Source organism: Dunckerocampus dactyliophorus, chromosome 2 (assembly GCF_027744805.1).
Source record: "Dunckerocampus dactyliophorus isolate RoL2022-P2 chromosome 2, RoL_Ddac_1.1, whole genome shotgun sequence".
NCBI classification, from domain to species: domain Eukaryota; kingdom Metazoa; phylum Chordata; class Actinopteri; order Syngnathiformes; family Syngnathidae; genus Dunckerocampus; species Dunckerocampus dactyliophorus.
The window spans coordinates 48,867,881-48,892,675 of NC_072820.1; the positions used below are offsets into that span (position 1 = coordinate 48,867,881).

The 24,795-nt window shown below is 43.1% G+C and overlaps 1 protein-coding gene across 1 annotated transcript; it reads right to left on the reverse strand.

The window, feature by feature from the left end:
• Window positions 1–343: 343 nt before the first annotated feature.
• tgm1l1 (transglutaminase 1 like 1) lies at window positions 344–24,155 on the reverse strand. The gene is made up of 14 exons (XM_054769230.1): window positions 24,020–24,155; window positions 16,297–16,583; window positions 16,013–16,204; window positions 9,029–9,280; window positions 8,189–8,307; window positions 6,885–6,992; window positions 6,634–6,811; window positions 6,102–6,240; window positions 4,275–4,467; window positions 4,030–4,183; window positions 3,634–3,918; window positions 1,374–1,534; window positions 1,151–1,287; window positions 344–1,065 (listed from the first exon to the last, which is right to left on the reverse strand). The coding sequence occupies exons 2-14, from the start codon at window positions 16,580–16,582 to the stop codon at window positions 921–923; spliced, it is 2,349 nt and encodes a 782-aa protein (XP_054625205.1). The 5' UTR covers window position 16,583; window positions 24,020–24,155; the 3' UTR covers window positions 344–920.
• Between the last annotated feature and the right edge of the window lie 640 nt (window positions 24,156–24,795).

Below are 24,795 nucleotides of genomic sequence, written 5' to 3' on the forward strand. Positions count from 1 at the left end.
AATATAATAGTAAACAATATTAATATAATTATATTCATATATTAGATATATATGATAATAATTATTAACATTATTATATACAGTATATATTATAATACTATTAATTACAGTGTACTATAGTAAGGAATCGTAATACAAAAAAACGTGAACATTAAGCAACATTAAAAGTTGCAGTTACGTACAACTCATATATACATCTGGCGTGATCCCACATCGGAAGTTCTGTCTGTACGGGAGCAGATGCAGGTTATTACTTGCTTGTTTCCATGTCATCATTTCATCCTCTTGTACTAGTAAATACTTGCATGGTGCACGATTGATGCAACATTTCAGTGTTCAGTTACACTTTTATTCGGGTCAGAGGTGATGCAAAACATTCGAAGCAAATAAATACTGATGGCAATTATTACTTCCTTCACATTTAATAGCGAGTGCTGAGTAAGTGTCAGTGTTGTGGTTGTTGTACAGTAGTAAGCATACTTCAATGTTAGTGTTTACACATACACAACAAAAATCATGTCCGCTTATAAAAAAAATCACAGGCGTTTCCTGTTTTCATTCAAATGTAGTTAAAAAAGAAGTGTCCATACATTCCATGCTGCATTTGTGTGATGATACAGTATACGTCGTATCTTCTAACAGGCTATGTAAGTGCAATGCAGTATAAAAGTGACATGGTTTTTTTCAGTGGTGCTTAGTGCCACAAATAACTTCATCATAAGAACACTTGCTAAGTCAGTTTAACACTTCAAATGCTGTTTTTAAGCAAAAAAAACCCACATAATACTGATAATGCCACTCATAGCAGCATAGTAACATTGCCGCAGTACAAAAATGTGTATTTCTATGTAAGAAGAATACGTTTAATTGACTTATTTTCTTTATATTGTAGGCGTCGGTGAGGACTCGAAACATAACGATCACTGCTCCAGAACAATGATGTCAGCCACTCCGTGCACTTGTGTCAGCTGCTTGCAGTCAAGAGATGCCACCAGCTTCCTGGCCCCGGGCTGGGTCGGGATGAAATGTTCCGTCAGTGTCACGGTGGAGTGACCGCTGACGTCCCTAAGACAAATTCGTGACACATCAGACACCGGTCTGGGAAAAGGAAGTGTTGGAAGCATCGGTGAAAGAGATAAGAGGGTCTTACCCCACAACCACTTCATGGCCTTTCTGTAGACCCAGACCTTCGACTCTGAAGACGACTTCCTTTAGCGTTCTTGGCAGGGGGTTGGTGAACGTGATCTTGGCCCCCATTTCCTGGCCAACCACAGCTTTTCCCAACGGCTGCCAAGAAGAAAATCTAAATATCTTAGGATTCATTGCAAAAAACCCCAACCAGATTTCATTTTGCAGTAAAGACGAAAGCCCACCGTGATGTTGAGGTTGGGTGTACGGAGCCGGAAGGTGGTTTGGTTGGCCAAAACTTGCTTGGTCTCGTTGACTCTTCCTGACAAAGTCAGCATCAGCGCAGCCTGATCCACCAGCTGGTTTTGGTATTCTTGGTAAGGCAGAACCCACTCAATGGTCTTCTCTGTGTAAACACATTGAGTAAAGTCTCGGTCACAACCAGAAAGTCTGGGTGTGTACCCGGCTACATCCTACGCCATCCAGTACCCTTCAAGCCAATTGCATTATTATTATCGGGCTGAAATCTTGGGTACGAAGTGCATAAGGTTGTCTTACGTTTCTGAAAAAAACGGAAGCGCGTAGAGTTTCTTTGACATGACAAGGAAGCTCGGCTTGAAAATCAACACGTCACACGTTTCTTGCGTTTTTTTTTATCATAGACCGGCCGTAGGAGCCCGTACGACCGGTTGTGACTTAGGCTCGGTATGGGAAACACTGCAGACTCTTCACACATCCTTGGAGTGTCTGGTAGCACAGTAAGAGGACAGTATTGGCATGACTACTGCATTTTTTGCCATGGGATTTTACTTTGCTAGTATGACATATTTGTACAAGCATGTGCTTTTCTCATGTATATGTGCAAACCATGACACGGATGTGATATCCTCGAGGGCACACGGGTGAATTTCAGGCATCGGTGTGACATTCTCACTGCGGAATCTAAAATGTTCTTTTGTGGAAGGATGGAACTGCAGCAATGAAATACACTTGCAGTTCATGTGGTACACTTTCGCCATCTAATGAGAACTTGCACAAAATCTGTGGAAACACCTCTCAGGGTGAGTGTGATGCTTTTCCTCACGTCACTGTGAATGTCACCCACCACGACAGTAAACACGTACGACATGGACATCTGTCTGATGATGTCAGTGACAGTGTCAATCAAAATATTATTGTCAGCTGCTCGGATTGTGACATAGAGGGTCCACTGGCTAGCCCAGTTGGTAAAGACTTGGCTTTAGCTTTCATGAGATCATAGATTTGTGACAACCCCAGACCATAACACACGGTGCACAGCCCCATCAGTATAGCTGCCCCCCGTGCATTCTACACATACAGCTTCCTCCTTCCTGATTTCTTATTTTTGACATGTTTGTCACACTGAAACATTTGTTTCAGATCATCAAACAAATGTAAATATTAGTCAATGGAAACACAACTGAACACAAAATGCAGTTTTTAAATGAAAACGGAGAAAAAAAAATCCAAACCTTCATGGCCCTTTGTGGAAAAAGTGATTGCCCCCTCGTTAAAACATAACTTAACTGTGGTTTATCACACCTGAGTTCAATTTCTCTATCCACACCCACACCTGGCTACTGCCACACCTGTTCTCAGTCATGAAATCACTTAAATAGGACCAGCCTGACAAAGTGAAGTAGACCAAAAGATACTCAAAAGCTAGGCATCATGCCGAGATCTAAAGAAACTCAGGAACAACAAATGAGAAAGAAAGTAATTGAGATCTATGAGTGTGGAAAAGGTTGTAAAGCCATTTCTAAAGCTTTGGGACTCCAGCGTACCACAGTGAGAGCCATTATCCACAAATGGCTAAAACATGGAACAGTGGTGAACCTTCCCAGGAGTGGCCGGCCAACCAAAATGACCCCAAGAGCGCAGCGATGACTCATCCAAGAGGTCACAAAAGACCCCACAACAACATCCAAAGAACTGCAGGTCTCACTTGCCTCAGTTAAGGTCAGTGTTCATGACTCCACCATAAGAAAGATGCTGGGCAAAAACGGCCTGCATGGCAGAGTTCCAAGACCAAAACCACTGCTGAACAAAAGCAACATTAAGGCTCGTCTCAATTTTGCCAGAAAACATCTTGATGATCCCCAAGACCTTTGGGAAAATACTCTGTGGTCTGACGAGACAAAAGTTGGACTTTTTGGAAGGTGTGTGTTCTATTACATCTGGCGTGAAAGTAACGCTGCATTTCAGAAAAAGAACATCATCGCAACAGTAAAATATGGTGGTGGTAGTGTGAGGGGTTTGTGAGGGTGTTTTGCTGCTTCAGGACCTGGAAGACTTGCTGTGATAAATGGAACCATGAATTCTGCTGAAGGAGAATGTAAGAGACTCATTGCAAGTTATCGCAATGTACAAAATACATGCATACACAAAGTTTGTTGTACTACGATACGTATCAGTAATAAAAAAATGTGACTTTCCAAATATTTCAGTGGACTGTGTTCAACCTTCCTCCTTACTAAAACTAACCTTCATTTGGCAAAAGCTCCACAGGCAGCTGCTCCTTCTTGATGGTGCTCTTCACAACGCCAGTGTAGTACATGACGGCCACCTGGCTGTGCAGGGTGGTCCGCCGGGGATGGGAGCTCAGGTTCTTCACCACGATACTCAGGTGGGCATCAGCCCCCATCCTGGGCCCTTCTCCCTCCATCTTCACCTCCACACTGACATCTTCTGCCATGGGCGCAGAGTAAACGTCTGGCTTGCTGCCGTAACGACTGGCAGTCTCTACAGCGATGCGCTCCTCTTCAGAACCTTGAGGAATAGGACGATACAGTCAGTCTGTCACAGATTTACCGACAGATTTATTTATGCATCGTTTCAATCAAAGAGTTGCACAAACGAGGCAAAATACATCATTGGTACCTTCCTGATGTTTGTACAGATGAGTGATGTCCGCTCGCTCATCAGAACCAACTGCTTTGGTGCTGATACAGTGGCCCACCGCCTTCTTCTCACTGCGGAACTGCGTGAACGTACCGTCGAAATTCCTTTGCCAGTAGATCTTATCACTGTTGACCTGGTCGGGGAGCAACATTTCCACATCAGAGAACAGGAGAGACTTTTCCAGCCCAGATAAAGTTGATGAAAAGTATGGATTTAATGCCAACCTCTGCAAAGACAAAGGGTGTGTCGTGTTTGAGGTAGACCTGGCCAGAGCGAATGGCCATGACGGAGGCGGGGCCACAGCGAAAGGTACCCTGGCTTGTCTCCTGGGGAGTGGAGTCAATAGCTTGCCAACCCCCGTGACCGTCGGGCAAGTCTGGCCTGGCCATCCAGCAGTCATTCCATACATGAAAATTCCTACACATGAATACATTTATTTAAAAAATGACACCAAAAGGCATATTTGTGGTTAGATGTGTGCTCGAATGTTTACTTTGGTTCAGGTTTTGTCACTAAATCAGTCTCTTTCCGTATTTTTTAGCAGAACGCGCTGTTGTCTGTTGTTGCTCGATGGCTGGACTGACTGCCGAAAGGGTTCCGGGTTTGACGTCACAACCCAGATGGCGTGGGTCAGAAACTCGCTGGGGGCGAGGCGTATCCAAATCGTGTGAAAACAACCATTTAATTTCACTCCTATTTCATAGTTGTTTATTTAGCCATGATAGCAGAATGACAAAAATGTTTTTATTAAGCTAGTACTTTTATTTTTTGCAGACTTTTTTGGTGTCATGAGCACTTTAAAGTGACACCATCGGAGTACTATCACTTGGGTAAACAAACAGCGGTGTATGAGACAGAGGATGTTTACGATGATTATAGCTAAGATTTCAGCGATGTGTCAATAGTTTTCGAGGAGAAACGAAGGGAGAAACATTTGGAGATGAAATAGAGAACTTGCAGAACATGGACTTAAGCCTTAAGACATGGAGACGAAGCTTGATATCCTTCAAAACACAGAATGGTCAGTGTAAAGTACTCTGGAGTTGCTTATCCTTCAATTATTGTTTTAAATCGGCTTTTTAATGAGCGTAAAGGGGTCTTTATAGCCTTTTTATTTTGTATTCCATCCCAGTCCCAGCCCCCTGCAGTAAAAATACATATGGCGGTGAAAAGTTTTTACATAACATGTACTGTATAAAGCTTTGCAGCCTTGTCGCTATCATGGTCTTTGACTTTGCTCTTTTTGTCTTTTTTCCCTGTGCACCGGCAGAATAGCATCCTTTTTCAAAATGCGTTTATCCCGTTCTTTCAAGCCAAATGCTTCTTGCTTCTTGTGACAACTATTTTGATGAAAAATATTCTGAACCAAGTCGACCGTCTACCTCGAGAAGCGTTTGTTTAGTCTGCTTTAGCTGAGAGGTGTCACTTCCGGAATGAGGCTGACCAGCGGGAGCTAGCTCATCATGGCTGGCGCAATGAACTATAAAGGTAATTTTTGCGAATTTACCTTTCGTTTTCAAAAATCAAATAATGTAGAACATAATTACAAACAAGATATAACATATTTAAGCAAAGTTGATGACTCATGTCAGGGAGCCTTTAAATACATTTACTCTACGTTAATACCCATAACACTTATCCTGTTAAGGGAGCTGTGGTATCTCACATGATACAAGAAGATGTGGTCTATTTTGGACTGGTTACCAGTTAAGGGTGAATATGAAAGGGGCATTAATCAGGGATTGAGCCCATCAAACAGGGTTCATGGCTAACATATTCGGTGAGTATGCCGGCCTTGCAAGAAGTGCGATGTTTTCAGATGAGTGGCAAGAATGAACGGAGCATTTTCATCCAATCTCCGAGCACTCTGGTATACGCAGTACCAGATGAGCTTGTGCCGTGCGGATAATTGAAGGGGCATGACTTCTGCATGCCTCAAGGAGGGGACTGCTGCACAGAGCAGATATAAATATACAGTGAATTCCAATGGGTCGGACTATCTAGCAGGTCATTGAGACTCACAGTGTGTCCTGGAACTGTACCCAACTTACCAGACAGAGTCACTATTGAGGTAGTCGATTGGCTCCAAACGCTCATCAAAATATACATCGTTTGTGAGGGATACGTCAGTGTCGTGGGCAGACTGGAAGTTGGTCACGCTACGAGTGGGTATGCCAAGACACCGCAGTACTGCAAGCATGGACAACACGGCGATAATCAAGTTTTTACAGAAGAATTAACGAGGTTATTGTTACAGATTTCAGTTGATGAGCACAATATGTCCAGATATTTTGCAGCATTGTACTGAACTTTATACTCTGCTGGCTGAACGAAGGTGACATGTGTGGCTGTACAAGGGACAAAAGTAGAGGGTGTGACAGGAATGCCAAAGTGAAGTATTCACGGGGTTATGTGAGCTACGGCTTGCTATCAGTGTTAAGGTCAGGTGGCTATCCTGGGCTGGCAGACACGCACAGGGAGATTTACGGACAGAGTGACTGAAAAATGGCCTACATCGGGAATTTGCTGATACTTCTGAAGTTTACTTGGACGTAGGGTTGCAGGAATACATAACAGACTCACCTGATGTAGTGACCCCAGAGAAGACCCAGCACTGGCCGTACGACACAGGCATTCCGTTGGAGGAGTGGTATTTCCTCAGAATCTCCACGCTGCTGCTCCACGCAGCAGGAGAAACGCCATCAGAGTAATTCCCTGACCAGTTTCCAATCAGAACCCCAAAGTCATCTTGAAAGTTTATCTGGAAAAAGCGATGTGCCAGTAAGACGCAGTCAAGGCATTTCAACAGTATTTTTATGCGTACAAATACTTACCATGGCTGATAGGACCCTGACGACATTGACAGGATCCCCCCGACCAGACGGCGGGATGTCACTTTTTTCCAGAATGAACAGACATGCTTCCAGAATCCCCTCTTGAAACTGCAATGATTAGAACCAGAAGGACATTTTACAATACAGCATTCACAGTCCTGCACATGTTGCAGATTTTTGGTCAAAAAATGGTTTATTGATTTTTTTCCGCCGAAAACACGTCCTATTCACACTAACTAATGACGGTAATAATTTATAAATAACACAGCTATGATGTACAGCATACATGTACCGCTGTTAGAAAACCCACCATTTTTACATGTTTATGTCTTTATGCTTCACTGATGTGAAAGTGCTGCAATTTCGCCTGTTGTTCAGCGGTCCTTGAACGCACCATCGCTGCTGTCAGACGCAAAAGTGACACATATATAACACTCCGGCCTCAAAACTTGCAGCACGACGTACGCAAGTTAATATGTGATGAAGTCGTTACTGGAATTACAAGAGACAAGCCGTGCGGATTATGTTGACGCGGCTTCTCAATGGTAATAGAAGAGAGAAGGGCACAGTTGTGGAGCTGAAACTAGTCAAATAATTACGACAGTCACTTTTATTGCAATTGTTGATCCACCAGTAGGCGCAGACGAGATGCCCGAGCCACGTCACACAGCGGCTCGGAGTCCCTCCCGGATGGCTGAGCTCGTTAACCAGCCACCCTAAGGAGGAAACTCATCCGTGATCTCATTATTTTGATCACGACCCAAAGCTTGTGACCGTAGGCGAGGGTGGGAACATAGATGGACCGGTAAATTGAGAGCTTTGCCTTCCGGTTCAGCTCTCCCACCACAACGGTTCGGTACAGCGGCCGCATGACTGCAGAGGCTGCGCCGATCCGCCTATCGACTTCACGCTCCAACCTTCCCTTACTACTAACTTCCCCAGTAAATGCTGAAGGTCACTGCCTGATAAGGCCAATAGGACCACATCGCCTGCTAATAGCAGAGACAAAATCCCAAGGCCCCTAAACGGGACCCCGAGATGCCTCGGCTGCACCTAGAAATTGGTGACAATGGACAGCCTTCTATATTGTGACTCCATTGTGACTGGAGATTGCACAGTAACTGTGTGGCATTTTCATATGAGTGTGTTGTCAAGCCAAACCCCGATAAAGCTCATTAAAGTTTAAAAGAATTCATAAAAAATACGTGCTACTTTTTTTGGTCAGTGTGTGCTTGGTAAAAACTGGAAAATTGTTTAGTTTTTCTTGTTGACGTCGCAATAACACAAGACCAGAGCGCCCTTACCTGCCCGAAGTTCCACGTGCGAGCGCCGATTTGCTTCTCAGTTCCATAATAAATTCGCCCAGTGTCATTCAACACATACTCCTTCCTCTCCTCTTCATCATCCAGAAACACGGCGTCCTCTGCAAAGATATTGCGCCATAATAAAATATATCTTACAGCCTTGAAAGTAACTGCTTTCCACCCACGTATGTTTGTCCTTCAGATCACAAAGAAGTCACAGTTTTCACTTCCTTTCTTTCTGTGGAAGAGGCCCTAAAATGCATGGTCCAGTCACCTCCTTCAGTGACAAAATCACTCAAGAATGTGGTTTCCTTTCACTCAAAATGCCCCGGAAATGGTTAACAAACACAATGACACCATGGGCCCCCCTGCTGTCAGGGCAGACTTTGTGTGTGTCCTTCACTTGCATCTCTACCCTTCTACAATCGGTGGGAAACAAAAGGAAGCTGTAAAATTAGGATGTTTATTTATTAAAAAAATGTGGAAAGAAGAGGTGTCCAGTCTTGAGGGACAACTAAGAGAAATAGAGGAAGTTATGCTTTGGGGGACAGGGGGAGGAAGAGGAAAACAGTCTTGATATGTTGCGGGAGAACACTCTGTGATTCTTGCGTTTTTCACTCCTTATTTAACATTTGTGGAATGCGGGTAGGAACAGAGACACACAGGAGAGAAGGGAGGAGTCCAGAACTCTGAGGTGAGGGTTAGGTCAGCGCATGAAGCAAAGAGGCTTGTAAGAGGGAGGGAATACCATTTAAAGTCGGGTCGAGGGCAGGTTGTCTGCTTGATTTGCCTTGTAGTGTTATCTGCAGCGGTTATTGTCAAGGCAAACGCCTGTCTTACCTGTACACCAGGGGTTGAAGAGCAGGACGATGTTCTTGCTGCAGGTGTAAGTACTTGGACTTTCCTCCTTCAGGGAGCTTGTCGTGACGGTCAGACCATAAAGACCAATCACAGCATTGGCCGGAGAGATGACAGACAACTTAACCTTGTTGCCGCTTTGCTCTGCAATCTTGGTCCCCCACCGTTTATCGTCCAGGTCATCCACCCGTGGAATGATGACATGGGTGCCTTTGGACACCAGAGGCAGTGGACCTACAAAGCACAAGTTATACAAGTTGAACTGCAAACTGAAACATGCATTGCGCTTGTGCGTCGTTCCATTGAACCGATCGCAAGTGGACTGTTCAGGGTGTCTTAGAAGACGTTTGGCCTCTCATTTGAGCAGACTTCAACAGTTCACGCTCAGGGACTAGATAGGACAGCTCGAGTCCTGTCTTCAACCTGAACAGTCCAGTTGTGATTGATTCAGTGTCCGGAGAATACAATGACATGGATGAATGACAAAATCACACAAGTCTCACTGATTCACTGGTGCCCGACGAAGACTCAAGTTTCACTAACTCACAGGCACTCGACGAAGACTTGTGTTTAACTGACTCATGAGTAGTCGACAAAGACCCATGCTGCCCTGGCTCAGAAGTACTCGACAAAGAATTAAGTTTCCCTCACTTAAATACTCCAGTTTCACTGACTCACGGGTGCTTGACAAAGACTCAAGTTTCACTGAGTCACGGGTATTCGATGAAGACTCCAGTTTCACTGACTCACGGGTACTCAACAAACACTAGTATTTCACTGATTCATGGGTGCTTAACGAAGACTCGAGTTTCACTGATTCACGGATACTCTGCAAAGGCTTGAGTTTCACTTACACACAGGTACTCGTTGAAGACTCGAGTTTCACTGACTCACTGGTGCTTGACAAAGACTCATATTTCACAAAATCAAGCGTACTAGACGAAAACTCAAGTTTCACTCACCCAGGGGTGCTTACAAAAGACTCAAGATTCACTGAATCAAAGGTGCTCCACAAAGACTCAAGTTTCACTGAATCAAGCGTGCTCCATAAAGACTCAATTTTCACTGACTCACGAGTGCTTGACAAAGACTCAAGTTGCATTGAATCAAACATACGCCATGAAGACTCGAGTTTCATCGAGTACCTACGGGTACTCGATGAAAATTCAGGTTTCAGTGATTCACGGTTGCTCGACAAAGACTTGAGTTTCACTGACTCACTGGTAATCGGCGAAGACTCGTGCTTCAGTGACTCACCAGTAGTTCACAAAGACTCGTGTTTCACTAGCTCAGAAATAGACAAATAATTTAGTTTCACTCACTTAGGGGTACTCCGCAATAGCCTGAGTTTCACGAACACACGGGCGCTCGATGAAGACTTGATCTTCACTGACTCACGGGTGCTTGAAAAAGACTCAAGTTACACTGGAACAAGGATACTCCGTAAAGACTTGAGTTTCACTGACTTCACGGGTACCCGACAAGGACTAGTATTTCACAAATTCACGGGTGCTCAACAAAGACTCGAGTTTCACCGACTCACTGGTGCTCAACAAAGAGTTGAATTTCGACAAAGTGTGCGTGTGCTTTGTGACGTGTGACTCAAGGACCCGAATCACTTCAGCAAGTGACTCATAAAAAACTCGAGTCAGTAAAAGGAATCGAGTATTTCAATCCTTTGGTTGATCCGAGTGAAAGAAGCTGCAAGCCCAAACACATCACAGACCTTCCCTGGATTGTGTTGGGGTCTTCTGAGTAAACGCAACACGATTGTGTTTACAATCGACTCAGGTACGCTCATACCGGACACTACGGTTAACAAACAACTAAAATCTATAAGAAGATAACATTTTGTGCATTGTGTCATGAACTGCACAGAATGAATAGTCCTTTGTTAGATAATATGACTTATTGGACGCCTTCCATCGGTTTAATTTTTGGCACCCTGCTGGGCTTTTTGCTGTCATTTGCTTACTCGATAGCGGTTATCAAAAATGTATTGTCCTCCATCCGATTCCTGCGACCCCACCACCCTTCCTCTCGCAACAAGGAAATCATTAATAGTTTCTGTCTCTTTTTTGCACTTTGCTTCACAGTATACTGAGCCTAAACAACATCAAATATTGGGAGATTAGCGTCATAAAGTCCACTACTTTTTGCGACACAGCAGATGAGGCTGTGGGTTTGTTCAGTCGAAACAGCTGAGCTGATTATGGCGTCAGCCACTGCCATTTCTCTGTTGTGATGTAATTGACATTTGTTCCTGAGCGTGTAGTAGATCATTGTAGAATGAAGCCTGCAAATACCAGAGGGAGGTGTCTGGTATCCTGAGGTCTGGAAGCTGTTAAGACTCTGGGTGGAATCTAAACCTTGTGATGTCACCATGGCTAGCCTTCTGTTTTGTTTACATAAGCTACAGTATCAACACACTGCATTTGTCTTTTCTCTGGCAATCAGCGATGTACTAATCATTTGGTTGTTCTCATTCACTCTCACAAGCTCAATCATTATTAGTACCACTTTATATGTTCAAAACCACTAAAAAATCACAGATCACGACCTATTATCTTATACTAATAAGTTTTTCCCTGCTGTTGGACCATCTCTACTTAAAGGGTCCCTGACATACTTCATTAACTTTGCTGAAATATGTTATATATTGTTTGTAATTATGTTTTACATTGTTCCATTTTTGAAAGCAAACGGTAAATTCTCAAAAATGACATTTATACATCATGGCGCCAGCCATGATGATCTGTCGCAGCTCAACCTCATTTACGGAAGTGGTGTCATCGAGGTGACAGTGGTAGATGGTCGACTTGGTTCAGTATATTTTTCATCAAAATAGCAATCATGCCAAAAATCCGTGTTGCTGCTGGATGTTCATAGTATAGGAGCGATACTGTAAGTTTGTTGTCTTTTCCAAAAGAGGAAGGTTTAAGACAATGATGGACACCACAAGTGCAGAGAACGAGAGACAGATGGACGCCTTTCATGCCTACATTCATACCTATGGACAATTTAGAGTGTCCAATTAACCTAACATGCATGTTTTTGGAATGTGGGAGGAAACCAGAGTACCCGGAGAAAACCCCATGGGAAGAACATGCAAACTCCACACAGATATGTCCAACGGAGATCCGAACCCAGATCTTCTGTATGTATTTTTTTAAACAAACAAATATTGATTTACAAAAATAAGGATTTATGACATGCTTTTCTCCAGTCTGGTGCCCAAACTAAATATGGGTAACTTTATCTGAAACCCTATGCTACACCTGATAGCTCCCTTGGAACAGTGGGTGGCCATCAGGGGCATTGCACTGCATTCGTTTAGGTATCTCTTTGCAGATTTTACTTTGTGTCAAGTTTGGTGACTCTATGTCCTCCCCTGCTTCACCTTCTTGGGGGTCCCACAGGGCTTGGTACTCAGCCATCTTCTATCCCCAATCTATGTACTGCCGCTCTGCTTTATACAGAATGACATGCAAGGAAAACTGGAGTTTTGGAATTTGTAGGGCTTTGAAGGCGGAATATATGTGTCCCATTAAGTGTATTAATTGGCTGCCTCTTTAGAACGTACAGAAAAGACAAAGACGTGTGTTCATGTCTCACACAAGCATTGTGTATGATGGGCAAAATCCCCCCATAAGTGCACTTTTCCTTGAAAACCTTTCAATTTTAATTTATGGTTTTCGGTGGCAACCCTGCAACCCCTCTTGTAGATCTTGGTCCTTCGGCCCAGCGTCACAAAAATCATTTTAACAATCTAGGATTTGGAGATGACTCTGAAATGGAGCTGGATAGTCCGCTCAAGGCTTTTTTCCATTGAGGCACTTGGCCAAAATCAAGGCAGTTCTTCAAAAGCAGCCTTTGTTAACACTCGGATGGATTACTCGAATGCGCTTTACGTGGTGAGGGTGAGTGGATCCACTGTTGCTCGTCGAATGCTGCTTACTGGCACACGTAAAAAGGGGCATATTTCACCCATTTTGGCGTCACTCCATTGACGTACGCTCAGTGGGGATCGTGCTTTTGCAGCTCGCAAATGATCGAACATTCTGCCACTGCATGTTAGGCATGCCTCTTAAATGTCACATTATAAAATGCAGCCACAATTTCTCTTTGGCCTTCGACATTGTATAGATGCTGATTTTATGTGTTGGTGTATTTTGCGTATGTGAATTCTGTGTATTATATGTTTTTTTTTTTAATTTATTGGATTAGAGTACGTCATTCCTTTAAAAAAAATGCATGAATGTTTATTCAATGCTTGGCATTGACAGTTACTCAGCGCCATTCGGCACTCATTGAAATACTTTATTATTTCAGCCCTGGAGTGTTTACTGGTAGATATTATCAAAGTTCATGTGGATATAATATTGTAAAAAATACACAGACTGTATAAAGATGCAAGATATCTTGCATGTGATACAGTGATTAAAAAGTATCCATTCATCTTCTATGTATGCTGGAGCCTATCCCAGCTGACTTCGGGCGGTGGGGTACACCCTGGGCTGGTCGCCAGTCAATTGCAGGGCACATATAGAAAAACAACCATTCACTCTCACATTCATCCATATGGACAATTTAGAGTTGCCAATTAACTGAACATGCATGTTTTTGGAAACCGGAGTACCCGGAGAAAACCCACACACAAACTCCACACAGAGATGCCCAACAGAGATTCCAACGAATATCTTCCCGATCTCCTGACTGTGTGGCCAACATGCTAAGCTGATTAAAAACTATATACTGTCTAAAAAAAATCTATCATCTATCTTTATAAAACACGCCACCAAAGTCTAATAAAAACAAGGCCACAAACTGGATCGAAATCATGCATATTACACTATCATTGGCCTGACATAAATGGGTTACATTTTACAATTTTTATGTAATTTGATGGATTTGATCCAATGAGTACTGTTTGTACTGTTGAGTACTGTTGTCCAGGTTGCGGAGGCAGCAGTCTGAGTTGTGAAGTCTAGACTTCCCAGTCTCTGGCCCCCTCTTCCAGTTCCACCGCGAAGACACTAAGGCGTTCCCAGGCCAGCTGTGAGACATAATCCCTCCAGTGTGTCCTAGGTCTGCCCCGGGGCCTTCTCCCGGCTGGGCATACCCAGAACACCTCACCAGGGAGGCGTCGAATGAAATGTCTGACCCAACTGGCTCCTCTCGATGTGAAGGAGCAGAGGCTCTACTTAGAGCTCCTCCCGGATGACTGGACTCCTCACAATGTCTCTTAGGGTGAGTCCAGCCACCCTACGGAGGAAACTCATTTCGTCCACTTAAATCCACAATCTCGTTTTTTCGGTCACGACCCTAAACTCCTGACCATAGGTGAGGGCGGGAACATAGATCAACCAGTACATTTACCTGTTTTGAATTCTGGCTCAGCTATCTCTTCACCACGATGGTGGGGTACAGCAAGCACATAACTGCAGACCCTGCACCAATCCGCCAGTCGACCTCATGCGCCAACCTTCTCTCGCTCCACCTGGGGCAAGACCTCACTCTACCCAAAGTTGAGTCACGGGGGCAGCAGCCTAATCCGGGAAGCCGAGACTTCCCTCTCCCCCCGGCCACTTCATCCAGCTCCTCCAGACGAATCCCTAGGCCAAGTAAGAGACATAGTCTCTCCAACGTGTCTTGGGTTTCCCCCAAGGCCGCCTGCCCCTCGGACGTGCCCTGAACACCTCCCGAGGGAGGCGTCCTGGAGGCATCTTGACCTCATCTGGCTCCTCTCAATGCGGAGGACACTGTCATCTCTCGGATGACAGTGCTTCTCACCTTATCTCTGAGGGAGAGCCCAGCCACTCTGCGGGGGAACTCATTTTGGCTGCTTGTATTCGGTATCTCGTTCTTTCCGTCACTAGCCAAAGCTTATGACCATAGGTGAGGGTGGGAACATAGATCGACCAGTAAATTGAGAGTTTTGCCTTCTGGCTGAGCTCCCTCTTCACCACGACGGTCCGGTACAGCGAGCGCATTACTGCAGATGCTGCGTCAATCTGCCTGTCAATCTCACGCGCCAACCTTCCCTCACTCGTGAACAAGACCCCAGATACTTGACATAGATCCATGGCCTCGGATTTGGAGGTGCTGAGTGTCATCCCAAAAGCTTCACACTCAGCTGCAAACCGCCCCAGTAAGGACCACATCATCTGCGAATAGCAGAGATGAGATCCTAATACCCCGAACTGGACCCCCTTGACGCCTTGGCCGTGCCTACAAATTCTGTCCATGAAAAACAGAATCGGTGACAAAGGGCAGCCTTGGTGGAGGCCAACGTTCACCGGGAACAAGCTAGACTTACTGTTGGCAAATTGAACCGGACTCCTGCTCTGGTTGTACAAGGACCAAATGGCACGTAGTAGCATGCCCCCAATCAAGTACTCCCAGAGTACCCCCCACATGACACCAAAAGAGACACGGTCGAATGCCTTTTCCAAGTCCATGAAGCACATGTAGACTGGTTGGGCAAACTACTCATTGCATTATTGGCAAATGTACAATGAAAATACACTCAACATGCCTTAGAATAAGTACAGTATTTCTATTATAAAATGTGTTGGTTATCATTAACAACGTGCAACAATGGAAACAAAGTCAAAACTAAGCAACAATGGTGCGTTCAAGGACTGTCAAACAAAGTGCAAAATGTCAACGCTTGAGAAAAAAACATTATCAGTGAAGGGTAAAGTCATAAACATGTCAAAATTGTGGGCTGTTTTATCACGTTTATAAACGACAATCAATTGAGGGTGAATGTGTTTTCTGCGGAAAAATTTTTGGAGAAAAAACAAAAACAAAACATATACGTAAGTAAGACCTCACCTAGAATTATTTTTGCAGATGTATTTTATCCTGGAAGGTGACCATTGAGAAGCTTCACATCTGATACTGGTGCTGCACTGTGGTTGTGATGACAGGTGTAGGAGCTCACACTATGTTGGATCATACCTGTTCTCAGGTCCAGATGCAGCTTGTCAGTGTCAGTACTGAAGGGCCTGTTGAACTCCAGCTCTATTTGGAAAGTTTGGCCTCTGCGGACGATCAGCTCATCCCCGTGGTACAGGTCAGTGTGGTGCTCCTGTCTGTTCTGACCCGTTTTAGAGCTCAGCAGGTCCACAGAGCACGCAGACAACTTCATAACTGCAAAAGTGTTGTGTGAAAATAAAGTACATGTTTGACATTTGGTGTTTTTACAAGGAAAAAGTCCTCCATGTGCACATTGTTACAATTACCTTCCAATTCTTTGGAATCCCCATTCGCTGGCTTCGGCCCATCGTGTTCTGGGATCGGGGCCGGTGGTTTGACCAGTTCCACCTTATCTGTGACATCATAGGAAGTGCTGTTCTGGCGCTTGCAGCAGCATGGGCACATTTTCCTGAACCAGCGGCAGCAAGCACTTTCCTCCTGCTTCTTTTCCCCCGCCTTGTGAATGGACAGCTCCACCCTGGTGGGCGGAGACGCACCGGGGAAACGCCCCACGTCTGACGCGCCTCTTACTGTCAGCCTCTCACCTGGCATCCTGGAAGACATATTACACCCATTTATTTCTGTCAAGACAGATAATAAATTGGATACAAAGTTATTAAGCAGATATAAGAACAGGGGAATCAGAGGACATCGTTAATATCCGCCCATTTGTCTGTTAAAGCTGATAACATTTGTTAATTTGTAGATGAGCCATTTCATTTGCATACACATGTAATAAAATTATAAGTGTCCGGCTGATTTAATAAATAAAATGTAAAATTTCATTTTAAATTCGATTTTACCATGAACTATAATCATTTCAATTATTTAAAAATGTTATTTTTTTTTTTATATGTTTGTGTTGCTTCTTATCACAACTATACTTTTGCCAAGTATACAAAGTTGATTTTCTAAAAAAAAAAAAAAAAAATGTAATCGTATTCCTGGGTTTTCACTCATTCCTGTTACCGTTAAAAATCTCAGCACAGTCCTGCCTGTTACGTTGTAACATGTTGTCATTTTTTGTTCAATCACTGTAATGTGCTGATTGTCAACAACATTCATAATTGGGGGTGTAACGATTCATCTACTATATCGACGTATCGACCATTGCGGTACAGTGTGTGGAAACACGTTGGCTTTTGCAAAGAGGGAGATGTTCTAAATATGTTGAAAAAGAAGTAGCAGGTAAACCTACTGTTGAAATGTTGGTTGCACTTACGGTACTTTTATTGAAAATGTATTGAATATTGAAAATGAGAGCAGAAAAGGTTAACTTCCTGTTAATTCAGCCTCAAGTGTCGGTTGCACTTTATTCAAGCAAAATGTGAATGTATTTGCCGTTAATTGTTGTTTACTTGTTTGTTTATGTCCATAATTCATTTATACCTGATTCCCTTACAAAAAACAACGAGAATCTGGTAAACTTCACCTGCACTGTCCAGTATCCAGGTATTTATTTCACAGTCACACTGGTTGAATTTTTGGCAAAAAAGTTACTGAATTGATTTAAAGTTACTGAATCATTTCGGATTGTATCGTTCTAAATGAACCGATACCGTCCTTGAATCTTATCGGCAACCAATAATTGTGATACAAATCGAATTGTTATTAAAACGAATCATTACACTGATCATAATTATCATACTTATTTGATGTATTTGCTAAATCCATGCTAAAACCTAACTCCTGTTAAGTCCTGTAACCTAAATAAGTAATCTTGGCTTAGGAAATTCATACAAATTTTACATAAATAACGTTGCCTGGGATGGGCCAAAACACATTTTGAGTATATTAATATGATTGAAGGAAGGAGGCTCTGTCACTGGCACTGAGTTGGACAGCCTGACGTCTGTGGTAGGGCAAAGGACACTGAGGAGGATCCTTTCCATCATGGACAACCTGCATCACCCAATGCACAGCATCATCTCCTCACAGAAGAGCAGTTTCAGTGGCAGATTACTATCACTGTCCTGCTCCACCGAAAGACTGAGCAGATCAATCCTCCCCGTGACATGCGGCTTTTCAACACAACAAAGAGGGGAGCGGTAAAACACACACAGGACTGGACTTATGAAATTATTATGTTTTATTATTATTTATTATGTATGTATTATTGCAGTCCAAATTTGACGTGATTCCGAATTTATTTATTTACTTATTCTCTTGTCCTGCCTTGTTTGTTTTATTTTGTGATTACGTGATTACGTTCATTGTGATATTTTGCAGAGCTGCTGGAAAAGTGAATTTCTCTTGCAGATGAATGAAGTATCTATCTATCTATCTATGTGTATTATACAAATTAGAAATGATCACTACAGGCCCACAAAGGAGCAAATTACTAATTATTTCTCCTTTAAAGTCCACATTCAACACTGCAATGAACATTTGACCAGGCATCATTTCTTTCCCTTTATCCTTTGATCGCAGGCCATCATTCAGCTTTTTTCCTTACACCCCACAGTTCCTCACTCTTGGACTGTCTGCATTTCCCCAAAGCACAGCTACCACAAGCAGCCGGATTGTACCGTGTTTGTGTGTGTTTGTGCACAGTACGGTACAATGGGTGTCGATGCACCGTATATGGATATTTATCAATGTGTCACATCCCTTCCCTCGTGCAGAGAACCAGTAATTAAAGCAGAATGAAACCATTTGTCACATGTAAGCCTGTCTTTGCTGCTATTTCTCAGCTTTGAAAGATATGCGAAAGTGAAAACTAAATATTTACTAAAAATAAACCTAAAGGGAGGAAGGGGTATTTACAAGTTGTTCCTCCATGTGTTTCCTCATTTGACTTCATCTCGTCATGAAAGCCATATTGGCCACTATACACAGCAATAAATCCTGATTAGTGAAAACATTAAGGAACCAGTGGAGTTCCGTCGGCACTTGTAAAACATCCGTGATGACTAACGAGCTGCAATGGCAACGAGGAGAAAGGCAGCACAGTTTTACGTCAACAACTGAGTGCTTGGTTTATGGGGTCATTATTCTTGTTTTTACAACAATTGAATTTTTTTCGAAACCAGTTCTCTCACTCCATCATGCCAAACTTTAAAATCGACCATTAAACCAGGCACAGTTTACAATGATTACTGTTGCAGGGTTACAACCTTCTCCCTGCTAAAAAAAATGAAACAAAGCTAGACAGTGTGCAGCCACTGTGAAGCAAACACAACCATTGATGAGATTAATCTTTAAATGAGTAGAAAACTAACAAAAATCTGATCCCTGGCCTTCAAAGACCACTCCTGTCAATATTTGCATTGGGAAATAAGGGAAATTCTTCAGAAAATAAAGTAACATAAGAGAAGGGGGTGAAAGAGTGGCTGAGAAGTCTTTCGTGAAAGAAGAAATGATGGTCCTACGCCGAAGCTTTGAAAGAAAGTCCTATCCGGTTGCTCTTCCCACCATTCTTTGTTTGTTTCATTGATTTCGACATAACCACAAATCCGCTTTTGCAAAACCACATGAGCAATAAAGATGAAGTTAGCATAATTACAACACATGCTGACATTAACGGACATCATTTTTATAGAAATGACCCCTTTGAGACTTTGAGAGGTTTTTGATCGCCCCTGTTTTTGTATAATTCGTTTTTCAATTACTTTTTTCTGTCACGTTCTGGCTTTGTGGCGTTGACCCCAAGATGCGGGAGATGAGACCCGATTCTAAGTAAAATATTCACTGATAACGTCCGTGCAGCGGCAGGGATCCACAAAAGAGCTCCAGCAAGGAACTAAATGTGCACCTGAACTAAATAGGAGTGAAACTGAAATTAGCAGCAGGTGCGAGTGAACAAAAAGGCAAAGCACGGAACATAGGATGGAGCAAAAACGGATGTAATATCAAAATAAGGGTACGGAAACCGGAAGCAAGGCATAAAAGGGAACGTAAACCACAAAGTCATGCAAGCAAGTTCACAGAGTGTGACAGTACCCCCCCAAGGACGGATCCCACAAGTCCTAAAAAGTCCAAGGTCAAAGAGGGATGGGTGGTGGGAGGACCGGAAGTGGGTCGGGATAGAGAGCCCGGGGGAACCAGTAGGACCCCTCTGGGGGACCGCCGGGACGGTGAGCGAGGCGGAGCCGGCAGGACCCCTCTGACAGCAGTCACTCGGGCAAGTTCACAGAGAGTGACATTTTCACCAATATTTTGCCCTTTTTTCATACGCTGTCTCAGTTATTGTACAAAATTGCAAAAATTGCAAACAATCTACAGTCGTCCCTCGTTTATCACGGTGGATTGGTTCCAGACCTAACCGCGATATAGGATTCCATGTTAAAACATGTAATATTTTCATAGAGCATAGAAAGCCTGTTTATGACTTTATAAATACGATTTTTCCCATTATTAGAGCCCTCTAGACATGAAATAACCACCCTATAGTCACCTTTACACTCCTATTATTATTTTTTTACAACACATTGCGCAACTTTTATGCTGCAGGGACTCGAGCAAGCTAGTGAGCTAACCAGTTAGCCTCAAATTTATTTCTTCTAAACTTAAGAAGCCAAAAACTTACCACTTCCACACGGAATCGGAGGAGAACTTTTTTCACTCTATCATGTGGGCCATGCCATGGCTGACTTCATGACTGCGAGTGCCAGCAATTTGATAAAAAAAAAAAAGGTGAGAAACACTTCTGAATTCATGAAAGAACTCATCACATGGTGTCCGCTTCCCTTTCCTTTCCGCTCATCTCTTTGTTCACCATCAGTCTTCAAGAAAGGTACGAATGATTTTTAATGTTCATTTATCCATTTCATTAGTGCTTTAGAATTATTTTGGATTCTTCTCTGCATGTACAACTATAATGATTCCCGATAAAAATGTATTTTGAATTATTATTTGCGGAACGAGTTAACAAAAACCAAGGTACCACAGCATGTTTGTGGTGAAAAATATTGAAAAATTAAATAACTGGACCAGAGGTGCCCATTACGTTGATCACGAGCTACCGGTCGATCGCCAAGGTAGTTTGGGTCGATCTCATAAACGTCACTTTGTGGATGTCATGTAACACCAGTCAGCTGACATCAAGCTACCCTCCTGATTCGCCCTTGCTCCCCCGTGGCGTATCAACACACGAAGATGCAACTTTCATCTTTATCATTCCGATTAGGGATAAACCAACCCAGCGGTAAGATGCCTGTGTTTATAACAAAAGTTAGCTTTCCACTTGGAGTGGCTAGTTATGTACAAAAAAGGTCAGTCGTTCAATGGTTTTGCTTCGTGTCCTGAACTCCACTACAGAAATAAGTGTTTTCTACACTTGTGATTCTTAAACTATAATTTCATGATGAATTGGAAAATGTGCCAATTGCTGAAACCTTTTTAATATGTTGCCTTGACTTCAGCTGCATTGTCTTTTGTATAATCATTTTGAATTCGTATATATGTACAGTATAGTAAATATATACATTTTCTATATTTTTAGATCTTTGGGATCGGCCATTTTAAAAGTAGCTCACAGGCTGAAAAAGTGTGAACTAGACTGACAAAGAGTAAAAGAATATAATAATATACTGCATATATGAATACATTTTTTTGCTTTGGAGGAGAGTGACGATGGAGTTATGTGGTAGAGTTCAAAGAGCAGGCGGCATCTGAGCATAAGATAGGGTGAGGCCGTCTGAACTCACACTTACCCTGATGTTCAGGTATAGAGTGCGTGCGTGTGGTATTTTTTTTCTTATTATTTTTAAGTGTGACTCCCTGAGTTCATCTCCTGGTCAGATTACATTTAGCTCAAGATTTCTCCATCCAGTACAGTAAATATTTGGCACAAGCATTCAAAATCATTGTGATAGAGACAAAGGGCTACATCTGCTACGTGTATTGCAGCATGATGTCCACCCATAACGGCGGTCGCGCTCTGTGACCTTTTTGCCTTCCTTGCTTTTTCTATTTTGAGCTAAACGTCCAAGGACTAAAAGACTGAAACACTGTAAAGTGCTGCATCAGTTAAATGAACAATGCGTTCATTTAGTAAATAACGTTGGACACAGTCTCCAGCGGCCTTACTTTTACGGTCCAGTATGAATGGTCCTTTAAAGCTAACCTTCCTAAACCTGCACCCATTAGAAGATAACACCTTTTGTCTGAACCCGAGATCCCTTTTAAAGGGCTAGTTCAGATGTTTTGACATGAAGTTGTATGACTTCCCCATCAGCAGTGTAGTTTACCCCCCACTTTGTTCCGTGAGAGGAGTTCTGGTCGGATTTCGGTGAGGAAGAATGTAGTTCCGGTTATCTGCTGGGGTGACTTAAGTAAAGAGTTGGGCTTCTCAAAACAATATGCGTTCAAAGGGTCAAAATGTCAGACCTCTCAGTCGCTCTGAGTTATTCCGTCTCCGTTCGCATCAGCACGCAGTCTCGCCTGTCTATTGTTGTGTGTGTGTTACATGCGCGGATGATATTGATTTACTACTAGTTCCGATACTTCTGGAGGGCACTGAATACAGTACTGCCTAGGTCCCTGAACCAATGTGAATAAAAATTAAAAACAACTACAAGTGCGCCTGAACGCCTCACGGCGCAAGGAGAAAGGAGCAGAAAGCAGGAAGGAGGCTCCGTGTGCATCATCTGAGCAAATTAATACTTTTGATGATTATTTTGTCCATCAAGAGTGTTTCATCTTGAACATTTCATGATTTCATTTCGTGAGTGGGGACGTAAACCACAGCCATCATAAGTGGGCAAAAAAAGTGAAGCTCAAATTCAAGCCATTCATATGGAAGGAAGAACATCAGACATCAGACAGGAACAAACGATATGTAGGATGATTACTTATCTACTTATCATGTGAAACATTAGGAACCATGCCAAAAACACATTCCTGAAACATAATTACTATAAAATTAATGAACCAATTATGTTCAATATTTCTAGTTAATTCAGATAAAAAGGTCAGGAGTCGGGAGTACATGGCTTCAGATCAAATGTCTGAAGGGGTACGCGACTGTGAAGTAACCACTGCAGTACTGCTTAAACCCACCACAGCTGCGATCACACCACGAGTGACACATTGGACCAGTGGACGGCTTTCCCAACATCCTGGGATCAACTGGGGTAGCTACAGTAGATTCCTTCCTCAAGGGCACCTGAGCGCTGGCAACGCTTGTGGAGTGACTCCATCTTTTAGGTCCTTTCCCATTAGCAGTAAACGTATCATCTGATACTTCTCAGATGTCATTCACGCAGAAAAGCTTTGCATTATATTTCATTGGACTCCACCAAAGTCTTCAATTATGACGATGTAAGACCTCAAAAGGACAAATTAGCGCCATGCCCGCTGATCACCTCAACCAAAGTCAGTTTTGATCATCCAATATCAAATAATGCCACATTTCAAATGAACAATTTCACAATAACTCCCATCACTTGTTCCATTATGCTCCCTGTGACCCACTCCCTCTGCACTCCTCCTCAGTTTGTGTTGGCATGGCATCAGAACCGGAATGCCAACTGGCCGCTGAGATAAGCGCCTCAAAATCAGGTTGTGTTTTGTTGTCCCGTAGCGGCAACAGCCTCAAATGGGGCCCGTATGCCCGCGAATGCGAGTGATCTGTCGTGTATTGTAACAAACTGACCCTTAGTACAGGAAACTCAAAATGCATAGAAAGATGTTTTGCATCCTCCGAGGGAAGATTGCGCAAAAGGTCTCAGCTGGGATCAACTGACAAAGCGGCGACATCACCATCATCTGATTTTGGTGAGAGGGCCTCTTGTTCATCAGCTAATTTTATGTGTAATCACCAAAGGTTCAGCTACGCAGGCTGCCAGGGTGAATATTTACTTATTTGTCCGACCTTGTACTAAAAAAGCACTAAAACTGTCCATTTCACTCAGTGCCTTTTCTTGAGGGAATCCTTCTGTCAACTGCAAAAGGTTAAAAGGCTTTCCTCTCTTTTGTGGGAAAGGAAACCGTTATTTACAGTTCTCATCTAGCCTTGAGCAAGATTAGTGAAAGAAAAACTCTTACTTTCTCTGTGTTGGATTTCTGGGAAATGCGGTGACGAGTCTGATTCTTATCCTCTCAGTCTTGAAAAAGAACTTTTGGAAACTTTTCTCTACTACTACTCGCTCAGACTGCTAAATATGTCAGTCCAGGAATGTACTGCATGGGGCTTTAAACGCTCACACCCCCCACCTCACACACACACCACGCCCTACCACGCACGGCTGATGTTTCTCCCACTCTCACCAAGACGGCCCTTTCCAGCGCTCAGCACTTTTTGGACACGCTGCATACGTAGAGGAGCGCATGTAGAGAATTACGTAACAACTCTATTGTATTCTCTTCTATTCAGCTACTCAAATGTCTAAGGAACATAGAGAGCGGCAACAGATTTATCTTTTTTAATTGAAAATCATTTGGAAAAAACAACCTCTGCATTTTTAACTAAAAGCACAGCTTGGCAGTGTGATTCTCTCCAAGAATTCCCCCCAAACAAAGTGTTGTAACCAAGTAAAACATTTCATTTCCCTTAGAACGTTTTCACTTCTCCTCAGTTGGTAACTCAAACCATTTGTAGTCAGAGGTTGCAGTGTTTCTCAAGTCATAAAACAGAATGAAAAAAGGGGACAGAGAGCAAGCGAACAGAGCAATGCAGTTTGGCAGAAGTCACAGTGACGTCATATCTAATCAGAGGTGATGATTTGTGAAGGAGTTGCCTGCTCCTGCCAGTCAGAGGGGAACATCCATTGTGTTGGTTCATGTGCATTACAACACAGGAAGTTGAAATAGTCTCACGTAGG

What these genes read in the sequence shown, in the direction of transcription:
- tgm1l1 (XM_054769230.1), bottom strand. Translation starts at nt 16,582, where the DNA reads ATGCCAGGTGAGAGGCTGACAGTAAGAGGCGCGTCAGACGTGGGGCGT. An exon ending in CTCTGGGGTCACTACATCAG is followed by an intron (nt 6,241 to 6,633) that starts GTGAGTCTGTTA and finishes CCATGCTTGCAG; the next exon opens with TACTGCGGTGTCTTGGCATA. An exon ending in CACCCTTTGTCTTTGCAGAG is followed by an intron (nt 4,184 to 4,274) that starts GTTGGCATTAAA and finishes CTCCCCGACCAG; the next exon opens with GTCAACAGTGATAAGATCTA.